This window comes from Rhinolophus sinicus, linkage group LG04, assembly GCF_036562045.2.
Source record: "Rhinolophus sinicus isolate RSC01 linkage group LG04, ASM3656204v1, whole genome shotgun sequence".
In the NCBI taxonomy this organism is placed as follows: Eukaryota; Metazoa; Chordata; class Mammalia; order Chiroptera; family Rhinolophidae; genus Rhinolophus; species Rhinolophus sinicus.
In genome coordinates this window covers 147,976,756-147,992,014 of record NC_133754.1, presented here as the reverse complement: position 1 = coordinate 147,992,014, position 15,259 = coordinate 147,976,756, and the positions used below count along the sequence as shown (strand labels likewise).

Sequence of the window (15,259 nt, the reverse complement as noted above, 5' to 3'; positions counted from 1 at the left end):
CTATTGATAAGCAAGGAGTCAGGTTTTTTGCTGTAATGAACGGAAATAAGCTGGGTAACTCATGCAGAAGAAGAGAGTTTATGGAAAGGCTAGAGCTGAAGTCATGGAATCAAAGAGAAGGCTGAAGAAACAATCTCAGACCGGACAGGAACCTGGAAACTCCTGGCGTCTCACTACCAAGAAAAACCCTTATGGCTCCATTGCCATCAAAATGAAAGAATTTCCTTGGTTCTTTTCCCATCCCCCCTGTTATCACATAACTCTGCTTGGGGTTCACAGTCTCAGCAAAGTGTGAGCAGCCTGGCATTTAGCCACAGGTGAGAGGACACCTGAATTAACAGACTTGCCAAGATCCACAAGATAGTCCCTCAAGGCCAGTTGTAACCAGAAGGAGGGAGAATGGGGGTGGACCACCCAAAAGCAAAAAGGGTCCACAAAACTAGGATGGGCTTGTAAATTTGGGGTATTAATCTGAGCATGTCTCCTCTTCATTGGAGTGATAGAGGAAAGGGGAAATCACTCTTATAAGGAAAGGTGAAGAATTGGGAGCCCCTAAACTCCAAAACTTCAGGAAAGAGGACTGAGGAAGTAGAGATGGAATATGGGGTGGCGGGGGAGGGGGGGAACGTGTGGAACTGCTGAGATGTTGGAAGGCAGGGAAATGTGACCATTCCTTGTGAAACCCAAGATTTTGAACAGATTGGATGTTCTATGTGAGGGACAGAGAGGCGGAGCTTTGTGCCTGTGCAAATGAGAATAGATACTGAACCATGAAGGTTTAACCCCAGGGAATTAGCAGAAATTACAGCAGAGCTGACTTTCACAAGCTATGAAATCGGCTGGGGTCTGAGCCAGTAAGACCCTATGAGAAAATGGGGCCTCAGCTGCCACTTAAGCTACTTGAGTTTGGCAAGTAGTGTATCCTAAATCCCCTCTTTGGAAGCTCATAATAAAATGAGCATATTATTAAAGGTTGTGTGCTCTGTTTGGGCATGACTACTTAATTTTGTTCTGTTTGTCATGGTTGCTATGGGCTTATTACGGCTGTTTGCTCAGTTCAGTAAGTTATTGCTAAATGCTGCATTTATTGAGGGAGCCCTGTTATAGTTCCAGGGTTTATTTTCTGTAGTCCCTATGTTCATTCTCATTCTAAGCGAGTGAATGTTTAAGAATTTGGTGTGCACACTTATACTTTTCATGAACTGATGCATCCTGTTAACACAACTTGCTCCTTGATTTAACATATTTTATCAGGATTGACTAAATGTAAAGATCTTCATATAGCACTTATTTATTCATTCAAACAATACTGATGTGCCAGCTCCCATTCTAGGCACTTGGGGCACATCAGTGAAGAAAAGAGACTCAGATCCCTGTCCTCTCAGTGTGCATGCCTTGTGCACACGCGCGCGCACACACACACACACACGTGCACACACATACACACACAAAGGACAGGGGGCTTTTCCTGCTCCTGGGACCCAGGCTCAAGACTATTCTGGGTTGGCCCTAAAATCATCAGCACAATCAATGTGTCAGCCCATCTCTTTCCTATGTCTTACATATCTGCAAAATAACCAGGAAGATAGCATCGCAGGCAGTTACTTACACACAGACGCACACACTTACACACACACAACTTCTGAGAAGTCCTACAGTTTAAAAAAACTTGGGTGACTGTTTCAGACCTGTCCTAAACTTATTTGGACAAGGAACTATTTTTTTCATTATACTTAAAACATTTTGTAGTCGTGTTTTATGTAGTATAGCACTCTGGGAAATGCTGACAAAGGCATAGCTGAACTATGTGTACTTCAGAAAAAAAAATCCACAAATATCATTTGTTTCAGTCTTTGGTAAGAGTCAGACAGCAGAGAGATTACTGATAAATTCTCTGCCATGGTCTGGGGTGCAGATATTCTTTGTTGCCACCTAAAGGGAAACTCATATGCTTCACTTGTCCAATAGGTAGGTGACTTTAGTGACTCCTGAGGCCTTGTCTGAGGCTGACTAGGTATCGATCCCACAGCTGCTGACAGGAAAAGGATATTTCTAAGGGATTCTGTATCAAACAGTGTTACAATCAGATATGCACTGGTCTTTTACTGTATTGTGACTCTCTTAAGTCAGGCTCTGTGGATTTATATCTGCCTCGTCAGGGACCCAGTATGACCTAGCAAGTAGTAAGCACACAACCCTCTCTATTAGACTCTGGGGACTTTAAGAGACCACGTCCAGTTCTTTACACAAATATCTAGTGCCCCCCACGTAGATGTGCTCAGATGATTTCTCAGTCAGGATTATTTTGACAAGGAGTATGAAACTTGGTTAAATATTTGTACAGCTTTGAAGTGCTTGAGTAAAGAGGCACTTTGCACTAATCCCAACACATTTCCTTACCCAGTTACTGCAAAGAACCTCACTTTATTGTATGGAAGCATGGCTGAGTGCCTTTGCAGCATCGTGGCACACTCCATCTGAGATGGGATAACCTGAGGTCCAGACCCCTCAGGGTTACTGATGAATGTGTGATGAGAGAGGGAAAACAATTTGGGGTGATACCATCCTTTGGGGGTAACTGCCTGTGATGCTGTCTTCCTAGTTACTTTGAGGGTACGTAAGACACAGGAGAGAGATGGGCTGACACATTGGTTGTGTTGACGATTTTAGGGCCAATCCAGAATAGTCTTGACCCTGGGTCTCAGGAGCAGAAACAGCCCTTTGTCCTTTGTGGTTCTGTGCTATGTGCTTCTTGTACTTCAATGATGGCAATGCCTTATATTTGCAGCTGGGTATAATTCATTCATCCTCCCTTGGAAAGTGTCATGATTGCTTTGGGAGCCTCCAGGAAGAGCAGTTATGGTGGATGTGTTTTCCTTTATACTTTGAAAGAAAGGTGTCCACCAGACAAACTGTTTCTAAAGTCTAATAATGAAAGAATATATTCTTCAGCACTATAGAATGCTAATGGTGAAAAGATCATCCCCATCCCCCCACCTCGTTTTACCAATGAGGGAACTGAGGCGGGAGGGGCTGAATGATTTCTCCAAACCTCCTTATTGGTGGATGAGCTGAAATGATATCCTGAGTTTCCTCAGGCCTGAAGGAACTTCTCTCTTTCTCAATAAGGCTCATCCCAGCTTCTGGAGCTTAAGAACACTAGAGAGCACTTCAGCACTGCAGCTGGGGGGCCATTTTAAACAGCATAATCACCAAGAAAAAGCACAAAAATGCCAAAAACATAGCACTAAGTAGACTGTGAAAAGGACACTTGTTTATAGCATGAGAGCTGAAATGAGAAAGCAGAGCCTCTTCTTGTCCCACCTCAGCTGGCCATGTGGGCATCAGGCAATTCAAAATTTTGGCTGCTCTGTGAATGACCATACATGGCTGTGAACACACTGTGAGTTTTGATTTTGGGGTTACAAATACATTTTAGTTAGTAAATGAATTTGCAAACACGGAATCCATCAATAATGAAGACCAACTTTATGTCTTATTTCGAGGTGGCACATACACACCAGGCAATTAAGGAGGCACAGGGAAGCGAATGAGGGCTGCCATCTCTTGGGAGTTTCCTGAGTACCGGGCACCCTGCTGAGCACCTTATATTTGCTGGGCTGACCACACGGCCCGGTGAACCAAAACATTTAGAGAGAAGAGTGCCTCCTCTTGCCTTGGTGTATCCCCATCTTATAAACCAAGACTTGACCCATGAGCATGAAGAATCCTGGGTGGGGCTAGAAAGGGCAGTTCATTTAGTCTGAACAGCTGGGAACCAGAATTCCAGAGTCCCCAAATCCTGCCATCCCTGGGACAAATGCAGGGAAGATGGAAGGAGTCACGGAATACCAAATGTCCCTCTGCCCCACCCCAGCTTCCAGTCTGTCCAGAACCACTAAATCCTACTGATTTTCCATGTTCTCTGCTGTTTCCAATGTTCATGTTTAGTTAGGTAGAAGGGGGTGTCTTAGTCACTGAGGCACACACATGGAATTTCTGTTATTAAGCCTGAGCCTAAGATGGACTTTAATGAGAGAGGCATCCAGATAAAGCTCTGGCTCAGTGCCATTGGAAGAACTTTATTTCTCAATGTTTGTCCTTCATCTCAGCCTTGGATGTACCTGCCTGGCGGGTGTACTGAACTAACTCTTGAATCTAGCATTTCCTTGTCTTTGCATTTGTGTGGATTGAAAACCTATTTTACAGGAGTGGATGGGAGGATTTTTGGAGTTGCCTTAAATCGTCTCTCTGTACTCCAGTGGCATCTCTAGAACGTTGACAGTGCCCCAGGAAGAGTATAGGGACCTTCCACCTTCCCCAGGGCCAGCTTGTGGTCTTGGATTTCAGGGCCTCTGGAAACATCTGGTCTTGGTTCCCACCTGGTGACACAGCACAGACTTTATAAAAATAATGTAATATTACATCTGAGGAAACAGGGATATAATAAAATGGCCTGCTTAAGGAAGTAATGAAGGAAAATAGAAATGGGAACATTCTCAAAATTTTGTGAAAAGGAGTCTGAATCAGAAATAATTCCAGCTTTTCCCACTGGGTGGTGCTTTTATTTAATTTTACTATAGGCTTCCAGTCTCAGGGCAGGTCCGCAATCCAAGTCAGTTCTGGGCATTGCCCTTTGAAAATTCTGAAGAGTTGGGGAGATTTACTGGTGAAATGTTCGTGCTTTTTACACTAATTGAATATGTTTCTTAGAGGATTCTTTTCCCTGCTCTGTATGCTTGTTACCATCATTCCTGTAAAGACGAATACTTGAGCACAAAGTTTTTCTCGTAGCCTGTTTCATACCTAGTGTTGTGCCTGGCAAAGAGCAGGTGCTTCGTGATTATATTCCCACTGATTGAGTGAATGAAGGAGTTAAGGTTACAGCAGTGCTCTACTTGGATGCTCTTAATTAGAAATTAACCATCTATACCAGGTCTCGGCTAACGCTTTCTGTCAAGGGTCAGAGTAAGTATTCTAGGCTTTGTGGACCATACAGGCTCCATTGCAACAACAGGACGCTGCCACTATAGTGGTGAAATCAGCCGGACAGTATGGCAGAGTGTGGCTGTGTTCCGATTAAACTTCATTTACAAAGAGGAGCAGTATGCTAGATTTGGCCCATGGCTGTAGTTTACTCTGATCTATACAAAAGCACACACAGGCACCATACACACCTTAGAGGTCACTGTATTGAAGAGAAGAGACTTTGAGAATCTGTGAATGGCAGAGGCAATGCTAGGTATTCACAAATCCTGCTTCACTTTCCACCTGAGCACAGGAAGACCACATTTCCCACCTTCCTTTGCACTCAGATGGCGCCTTATGACTAGTTGTGCCCAATGAACTGTATGTTCAGAAATTAAGTCCACCATGTTCAGACCTGGAGGGTAAAACATCCAGCCTACTGCTCCATGCTCTCCTCCTTCATCTGCTGAGTGCAGATAATCCAGTGCAGGACTCCAGGGCCCTGGGAGTTGGCAAAGCCACTTGATGGGGAGCCTGGGTCTCTGGATAACTGTATGGAGCAGAGTCCTCTCCACCTCCACCCTCAGCTCATATTGACCAAGAAGGAGTGTAAAATAAACCTGTGTGTGTTGTTAAAGCACTGAAATTTGGGGGTCGTTAGCCTACCCTCTCTAATAATACCATGTTTGGGCTCAGATAAGGATAAAGAAAAGAAACTAAAACATAAGAGCTCAGAGCCCTTCTCTCCACAGCTGTCTGCCTCCTGCCTGGTAAATCCATGGTTTTTGATTAGAGAGAAGGGGAATGAGGAGATTTGGGTGCTCACGCTCTTAGAAAGTGTGTGTATAGGAAGTGGCAGTGCAGTTTGGGTGTGAGAAACTGGAACCTTGAGGGGGGAACCCCTGGGAGGTAGGATGTGGGAGACAAAAAATGAGACCGGAGATAAGTGCTTTTTAATAAAATTATACGTGAAACACACTAACCCTTGTACCCAGTTGTGGTCTGGTACCTTCAGTACAATGGTTCATCTCTGTGCTGGTTAAAATGGGTTACATTGAGCTAGCTTAGGACCCCCCCATCCTAACATTGTTCGTGTGTGTGTGTGTGTGTGTGTGTGTGTGTGTAAAGTAAAACATGATAGCCTCTATAATAAGTCACCAAAATTTCGGTGGCTTAGCAAAATACTTCCCAGTCACATCTGATTCCCCAATCGCTTTCAAATTTCTCTTGTGTGAGAAGATGGATATTAGAGAAGATGGTAGTCATTTCACAATATATGTAAATCAAACCATCACTCTGTATGCCTTAAATTTATATAGTGATGCATGTCAATTATTTCAATAAGACGGGGAGGGGGGAAATAAAATAAAAACTAAAATGTGAAAAAGAAATTCCCTATATGTAAAAAACAAAAGAAAAGTTTCTTTTATCTCAAACCCTAACCCAGAAGTATACGACAGGGAAGGAAGTTCTGGGAAATGTCATTACAGCTTAGCCAAGTTGACACAGTTCAAGGCCACAGGTTCCATCTCTCAATTGCATTATTAACACTCAGTGTGGCTGCAGATGTTTGTGCCAAAGTAATTTATTGCAGGAGCCTTTGGAAAGAATCTTTTTAGTGAAACCTACTTAGGTTTTGACTGACAGGAAAAGATAAAGTAACTTGGCCTTTCATGCCAACACTTGGTGGCCAGTGAATTCTGTTACTTATTTTTGTTGGAGAAAAGATGAGGAGGACACATATTGGAGTAGAAATAAAGATTTTGTTTTTTGAATCTTGGATTTGGTTAGAAAAGCTTACTTTCCTTGAGTATAGTGGAAGATTGCCTTTCTACAAGGAGAAATCTCATAGCTTTAGACCAGCGATCGAATATTTAAATGTCTGCATAATGAGTGGGGTGGGCTGGTGTCATGGTGGCCAACGGTGTGCCCCTAAAGAATCTGGAATCTCATCAAAAGAAGCTGGAAACCTTAATAATGAAACCTTAAGTAAATGGTCGCTTTTGTAAATATTCTATTAACAGATGTATTTGCAAACAGTAAATATTCTATAGTTATTTTGAATCTAGGGCTCTATGTGTGTCCATAAGGTCCAATTTGTTGATTATGAGGTTTGAATTGTCTATATCGCCACTGAATTTTGTGTTTCTTTATTCTGTCAGTTATGAGAGAGGTAGGTTAACATTTCCTGCAAGATGAAGATTTGTCTATTTTGCTATTTAGATCTAAGAAATCTTGCTCTCTATATTTTGAGCCTATGTTATTAACTGCATAGAACTTTAGAACTATGATGTCTTTCTGAACCTTTTTGTCATTTGAATTATCCCCATCTCTAGTTATTTTAACCTTAAAGTCTACTGTTTTCAGCTTTATTGAGGTATTATTGATAAATAAACCTTCAAGTCTACTTTTATGTTAATAGAGAGATTCCAGCTTCCTTTGGGTTAGGGTTTGCATGGTATATCTTTTTCTATCTTTTTAGTTGTTGCCTTTTTTTTTTGACGTTGTCTTTTTAAGCTTGGTTATTTTTGTTGGTGTGCCAGACACACATGACACAGTAATTTGAGGGTGAGGAAGATGTTATCGTCCAAACTCCAAAAGGGAATTTCCTTTTCTTCTGCCAGGTATCTGGGGATATTCAATTCTGAAATTATAATGATTTCAAGATGAGTTGCAACCCCCAAAGGGCTGCTCTTTGGTATCCCAACCCAGAGCCAGAGGGCTTCCCAGGGGCTTTTGCTCTTGCTAACCCTTACACTTCAATCCCTGTCACCTTAGCCCCATGATGTTGACAGAGGAGCTACCCTACCTCCCACTGCCCCTTCCAGAATAAGCAGACCCCAGAGAGAAAGGCTTCCCAAGTGCTGGGTTCAACTCCTTGCATACCATTTTTTCCTATATTCTGGCCCACCAATTATTTACTTTTTCATTAGTTTTCTTATATTTTATGAAAATATTATGTCCACCATTTCTAGCTGTCCTTAGTGGGAGAGTTGATCCAAATTTCCTAGTTTTTCTTTACCAGAAGCAGAAGTTCCTCATTCTTTTCTGGAGAAAAAGCTCCTTTCTCTAGTATAGTTGACTGGCATTTTTCTTTTTAATATTGAAGATGCCTTAAAAGCTGATGTTCATGGAGCACTGTAATTTTTGTTTATAATTTTTGTTTAATAGGATAGGTAGTGTAATTCTAGATCTTGATGTAGATGTTAAAGTAAGTAGGGGTGATTGTATAAAATTCAGAAATACTATGTTACAGGGAACTTTCATTTTCAATCACAGGTTTCATTTTAACCTCACTTGTTTTCACAAAACTTGTGAGGTTCATAGGTATTACGTATGACAGTAGATACTTGACATATTGTTAAATTAGGTTTTTATCATCTAGAATATGATAATGAATGTAGATTTTAATGAAAATGCTTAAATATCTGATGCAAGAACAAGAACTCTGGCTCCCTGACTAAGGGAAGAATCTTCCCCAGTCAGTGAGAAAGTCAGTCTTGGAGAAAAGCTCTGGGCCGTGTAGTCCTGGGTGGTTAATGGTGTAGAGGGCTTTCAGGGCCAGGATCTGCTGGAGAACTGGGCTGCCCACTGGGCTCTGGATTCCAGCCAGATGGGCTTGCTGGGCTCGACAGGGTCTGTCACCCAGGCAGCCGAGGATCCATGTGTGAAACCAGCAAGGTGCCACTTCATGAGCAGCTCCTTTCACTGTCACCCTGGGACTTTCTGAGTGAAGCATACATGTAGGACATCTGTTTTCCGTGTTTCTCCTTCAGAGCAGTGAAAATGGTGGGGTTTTTTTGAGAAAGGAAAAGAGGAAAAGCCAGCTATGAGTTCTGTGTTTGAGAAAACTGGTCAGGTTTCTGTATCTGCTGAATTTGCTCCTGCAATATTTACTCCTTGGTGGTTTTTGTTTCTTTTCAATACAATATGCTCCTCTGGCATAGGACTGTCCCTTGAACGGCAGACCCATTTTACTCACCTGCTTCCTGGACATCTCTACTTAGATGGCAGCCACCTCAGACTCAGCATGTCGCCTCCCCAAGTCACAGCATTTCCAAAAGCTGTACCTCTTCCAGCTTTTCTTCCCCTCTTTCCCTGAGATGAAGAAGCCAGTCTTAAATGACACAAAACTGTTCCTACTTCGCGTCAGGGCCCCCTGCTCTTAGAAGGTGGCACCGTAGAGTTAGTTTGAACAGCTTCTCAAAATGCTCATGCTCCTGTGTATGAAACTATTTAGATAAGCTAGAGAAAAATATGCACAATGCCCCACTTTTTGTAACACACAGACATTGTTAACAGCTTACAGTAAGTCCTCACTTGATGGTGTCCTTAGGTTCCGTGACTTTAAGCGAAACTACATATAACAAAACCAGTTTTACTATAGGTTAATTGGTGTAAACAAGAGTGAAGTTCCTGTGGCATCTCATCAACTTTCCAACGAAATGATGTTTAAGAACATTATTCGAGGGCCTGCTATATAGTCATTCATATCGTATTTCGATAAAATTTATATAAAAAAACAGGTCGCTCTCTTCTTCGTTCCTCCCTACCCTTCATAGTATTTGTCCCCGGAATGTTCGCTGGGGATGGCTGTGCCATCTAGCAGCCATCCTCATGATGACGTGTGACTAAAGAGCATATCCTTGTCAGGCCATTCTTGACCAGAGTGACAGAAGTGACTTCTCTGACTGCAGAAACTTTCAGATAAAGGGAGACTAAATAGACAACTAAATGCATTATGTGACCCTTGATTGGGCAGGTAAAGGACATTAATAGGATAAATGGCAAATTTTGGATGAGGTCTGAAGATTAGATTATAATAGTGTGTCAGTGTTAATTTCCAGATTTTGATCTTTGTACTGTGATTATATAAGCGAATGTCCTTGTTTTTTAGGAAATCACATTGAAAACTTTAGAGATAAAGAGGCATAGTATCTGCAACTCCCTCTCAAATACTTTGAGAAAAGTGTGTGTGTGTGTGTGTGTGTGTGTGTGCGCGCGTGCATACACTTGGAAGGAGAGGGGATGAATGATAAATCAAGGTAGTAAACTGTTAATATTTGGGCAATCTTGAAAGGCACAGAAGAACTCTTATACTATTTTCCCCACACTTTCACAAGTCTTAAATTATTTCAAAATCAGAAGTTTAAGAAAATGATCTTGACAGGTGGGAGAGCTACTAACCAGGAGACCTCTAAACTTGGAATACTTGAGTTCAGTCTGATCCAAACCCGTTCTACTGTTGGGTTTCCAAGGAGCCTGAGTTCCCCTCTTCCATCAAGCCAGATTCCCTACGAAGTCCTCTCACTTGGCTGAACAGACAAAATGTCTTTCTCTCCTGGCTGAGCTCCCCTGGTTACCTGAAAGTTTAGATCTATGTCTTTCCCCAAATTCCATGCCCCAGCAGCCTACGTAGAAGGCTGCATTCCTCTGTGATATTTCACTGGGATCCACTTTTTCTAATGCCTGGAAGAGCCAGATGCTGGGTTTACCCATTGCAACATGTGTCAGTCAGGATGGAGCAGGTTATGCTGCAGTAACAAACTGCCACCGAAGTTCAGCTTACACAATAAAAATTGATTTCTCACTCATGCTACATATGTAATATCGTGTATTAGGAGGTCTCTCTGCTCATTAAAGGCTAGTGAGTCAGTTACCACATTCCCTTTCACCTGCTATGGTGATTGTCATGAGACAAAATTCAGCCTCCATCAGCCAGGCTTCCTGAGTGACTCAAGTTTCTTCCTAAAAGAGACAAATGTTGCTTCCACATTTCATGCACCATGGAGTACAATCCTACATAGATTTGTTAGGAGAAGAGGCAGAAATATTTGTAACATCCCTGGCGATTCTCACAGTGCTACCTCTTAGCAGTTAAGCTGAATTTAATAGTTACATTTAGGAGAGCAGAATAAGAAGCAGGCACCTAAAACGCAAAGATGCTGGCTTCCACCAGAGGCAGAGAGAGGAAGACAGATTGGCCAAGCGTCACCGGAGCATTTCCTTCTCTGAGAGACTTTCCTATCCTCTAGCTCCTTGTGCAAACACCACGACCAGAGGCTTCTATCCTGCCCTAGCATCTTTTGCTGTTATTTCCTTGTGATTTTTCTTTCAGGTACATTTTTATGAGTGGTGCACATGTTTATTGGAACCCTGCATCAATAGATGGGCACCTGTTATTTGCCAGACACTGTGCTAGGTTCTGGGATATAAGGACCAATAAGACATTGGCTCTGCCCTCACGGCATTTCCTAACTTGTCAGGAAGACAGAGAGGAAAGCACATACTTTAAATTTAGAGGGTAGAGCTAAGCACAGGGGGAGAAGAGACCATCTGATCCCTTTGGGAGAAGGGAGGGTGCTGAGAAGAGGGGAGGAAGTGGGAGACAGCCCTTCTGCTCCATATAAATACTGCCCAGGTTCTCCATTTATCATTCTCTCTGGCTGAATAGGACACAATACAAAATGTGCTAGTGGGCAGGTTAGAAATCATAGTTTAAGGGCTATCAATGTGTCCTGTTTTGCAAACAAGAAATATTTATTAGTCATCTGTTACAATAATAAGACTAATTCTACTTACACTTGGGTTCTTCTGAAAATCACTGTCTCCTTTTACCCATGAGGATGCTGAGGCAGGTGACTTGTTAGGGTTCTTAAAGGTCCTAACTGCACTAATTCGAACTCAGGGCCCCGATTACCCTTCCAGGGTACTTCCCACTAACCCGTTCTACCTTGATCTTGTTTCAGAATCTACCTGCCTGAGCATCCTGCAGTCTAGGGGAAGAGTTTTTATCCACTCTTGTGATGGATGTGGGGCAAAGTTATGGTGATGTCATCACAGCCCTTGGTTGTGCTGGAGGCAGGTGAATCTAGGAGATCTCCCTGTTCTCTGGCTCCCTGTTGGACTGTTAAGAGAATGAGCAATGCAAGTAAGAGCAACTTTTCAGGGGGTACCACATATACTCGAGGACATCACAGCTGCCAAATGGATGCTGTGCTGACTCACAGCTGCCAGTGAATAGCCAGCTCTGCATGATGTAGCTGCTGTGACGTGTGGCAAGATGGCAGAGCGAAGAAGGGGCTGGGCTTCTGTCTTTCTCGGCAGGATTCTTGTCTGCTGCAACTTGCAGCCAAGGATAGGATGCTGAGTCTGTGGGATCAGCACATGGACACGTTGTGGATACAGACCAACCTTATCATTTTTATTTGCTAAGGTTTGGAAAGATTTCTGGTCTTGTGCTAGCCTTCCGTTGATTAAATGAGATAATGGATGTAGAATCCTTGGCACATACTAAGTGGGTAATAGATAGTAACTGTGATAATAGTAATAATTGCAGTAATAATGATCCTAATTACTGCAATAATAGGGCAATAGCATTAGTGCAATAATTATTTAATAATGATGGTAATATAAATAACAGTATAGCAAGCAGTGGCATGCGGGTAGGGTTGTAATGGAAGTGGTTCTCCCAGTGGGAGTTTTATCAGTGACACAGGATAATAAAAATAATAGTGTATTAGAACTCTATGTACTTTCTGCTCGGTTTTGCTGTAAATCTAAAACTGCTCTAAAAAAGTAATTAATTTTTTTTTTTTAATGAAGGAAAGAGGAAAAAGAAAGCAGACGGGCGATTAGTTGGTGTTACTATTGTTTTTCAATCCTCTAAAGACAATGCACTCCCTTATTGCTTCCACCCACTTCTGCTTTCTCCCCCTTGGTATCTCACTGACAATAATAACTGGTTATTTTTAAATTGCTCCATTAGCTATGCAGAGATTCAAACGATAGCATATTAACGAGGAAGAAAAGTTTCTTAGTACTATGATGGTCATTCCAGTGTTCCTCTAGTCACGAGTGGGTGTTGAATGCTGGTGAAACTGGCCCCTGAGTACTGCTGGGGCCGAAAGCCACAGGTGTTGGGTTCAGGAGTTCTCTCCACTGAGTTACACAGACACATCGTCTCCACTCAACGTGGCTGCAGCTGAGGGGACCACCTACCACATCCCAGCTCCTAGCGAGATCGTCCCTGATCCACGAACCAGGGCAAGTCTTATCACCAATGGGTTGGCTTCCTTTCCTTTGCCTAATGAAAGGTTCTCTTTCCTTTGAGTAGGAAAATGCTCAGCTAATCAGAGAAGTGGAAGTAGACAAGGTCTGTGCGCTCCCTAGGGATCAGGCAGAAGCCATCAAGCAGCTCTGGCTGGACCCAGGCATCCAGGAGTGTTACGACAGGAGGAGGGAATACCAGCTGTCAGACTCTGCCAAATAGTGAGTACAGAGCCCTGGGCGTGGCTGCCCAAAGGGCTTTCAGTCCAGCATGCTACGTGTACTTCAAAGCATGTGTAGGGGCTGCTTCTAGCTCAGCAACAAGACTACCTCCCTTCCGCTCGTCTGTTTCCTCTCTTACTTCTTGGTGTGTCTCTTCCCACCTCCTAAAACCTTCAGTCCCCTTCTGTATCGCAGATCTCTACTTGCCTTACCTGCCTTTCCTCATCATGCCCTAAACCTCCTTCCCTTTCAATTAGAGTCTAAATCAAAGGTGGGGTTCTCTTGGTGGAACTGATTTCATTTGGGGTACTGAAATGATCTGATTTAAATAAGAACTATATCAGCTTCTGGCTTCCATTTTCCTCCTCTCCCTATCCCTCTGTCTTCTGGTTTCCTGATCAGTAGATGCCAGGTTCAACTACTCTAAAATCTAAAATCAGAGTTCAGGCTGCAATGCACTAGGCCCTCCAAAGGCCGGTCTTGTGCTGCCCTCTAGTGGCCCAGCACACAAGATGCTCAGTCCCGGAGCCCTTTGTTTACCAACTTGCAAAGGACTATACACTGTATTTTGGATCTCTAAAGCTCTAGTTTTAAATAAGTTATCTTCAGGGTAAAAGAAATAAAATGGTTCTGCATGCAAACTATCCCAGTGAGATCACAGAATTTCAGATACTTAAGAATTTCCTGAGGCAATTCCTCTGTCAGCCTGATCACTGGGCAAATAGTTTAATCATGGGTCCTTGAAGAGGGGTTGCTTCCTGCTTCCACAGCTCAGCTCTTTCCCCCTTGGCCCGTGTCATCTTCCATCTTCTGAGGGCCATGAAATCCTTTCCAGAGATGTCTCCTTCCCTTCAGGTGCTGGCATGGGTGGGTGATTTACCCCACTATCTAATAAGACAGTAGGCAGGAAAGGAAACCAGAATTTTATCTGTTTCCTTGGGCATCTGTGCCAGGCTGAGTGTTTAACCCATTAATCTAGGTTGGCACAACCCATCTGAGCTCAGGAACATTTAAGTGCAAAGCAGGAAAAGGAAATAAAAGAAGTCCCATTAACGTGTTGGATGACACAGAAAAGAGCCGGAAGGAAGGGAGGCAGTGTCCCAAGGGGGAGAGCAGACTGCCTTTGACAGATGGGGAGTCAGGGACAGCCCTCCCGTTGGCCAAGGCATCCCTGGCCCTTCCCTGAGATGGCCTAATGTCATTTGCTTCTGTGAAGGCCCTGGGGAGTGGCTGGGGCTCTTGATGTAGATCCATTTGGAAAAGGCCCACTGGAACTGCTGTAAAATTCAATGGAGCCCTGAAACCTGGGGCAAGCTCGAGAGGAATGTGGGAAGTGGCAGGGGGGTAGACAGAGCTGCATCAGAGAAAATAAACCCAGACAGTTGTCCCACTGGTGAGACTGAAGACACCGGTACATTTCCTTGGTCCAGGTCAGTGGCTGTCATCTACTCTGCTAGTCATGTCTGCTTCTTTGGACAGGCATTTATTTCACAAAAATTTGATGTGTGCCTGCTGTGGACTAGGCACTGTGGTAAGGGTGGGAGGTGAAACCAGTGCTGTCTAGCGTCAAGGAGTATACAGCTTGGTGGAATGAGATAAGCATAAGCGAAAAACAAAGTCACACACAGAAGTCAATGGTTATAAGCCTTGGAGTCACGTATGGGGCACAGGGAGTGGGTCTCAGAAGGCTGCTGCAGGGGTTTGCTCCCTGTGCTGTGAGCTGCACAATGAATAGTGGTAGCCTGTTACGTCTTGGCTCTCCTTCATAGCACCTGCTCAGGACGAGGTAGGCTCTGCCTGTGTAGGAAGAAGGCAGGGCCAGCCTCAGTTTGCAGGGGCTCAGAACTCGGTCATTGGCCAGGGCCTGAGTTAGTTATTTTACCCCCAAATGCCTTTTATAAAGGCTTTAACAAAAGTGTCCTCTTGTTTTACCACAGAAAAGGGGTATGTTTTAAGCTCAGGGCTTTAACATATGGCCAAAAATAATCCAAGACAAGTTTTGGTTTATTTTAGATGTTTA

The 15,259-nt window shown here is 43.4% G+C and overlaps 1 protein-coding gene across 1 annotated transcript in view; it reads left to right on the top strand.

The window, feature by feature from the left end:
• Positions 1–15,259, top strand: part of GNA14 (G protein subunit alpha 14) — a 155,740-nt gene that overhangs the window by 132,697 nt on the left and 7,784 nt on the right. Inside the window, exon 3 of the mRNA XM_019736652.2 lies at positions 13,085–13,239. Coding sequence (XP_019592211.1) covers positions 13,085–13,239 — 155 coding nt within the window. The remainder of the gene's footprint in view (positions 1–13,084; positions 13,240–15,259) is intronic.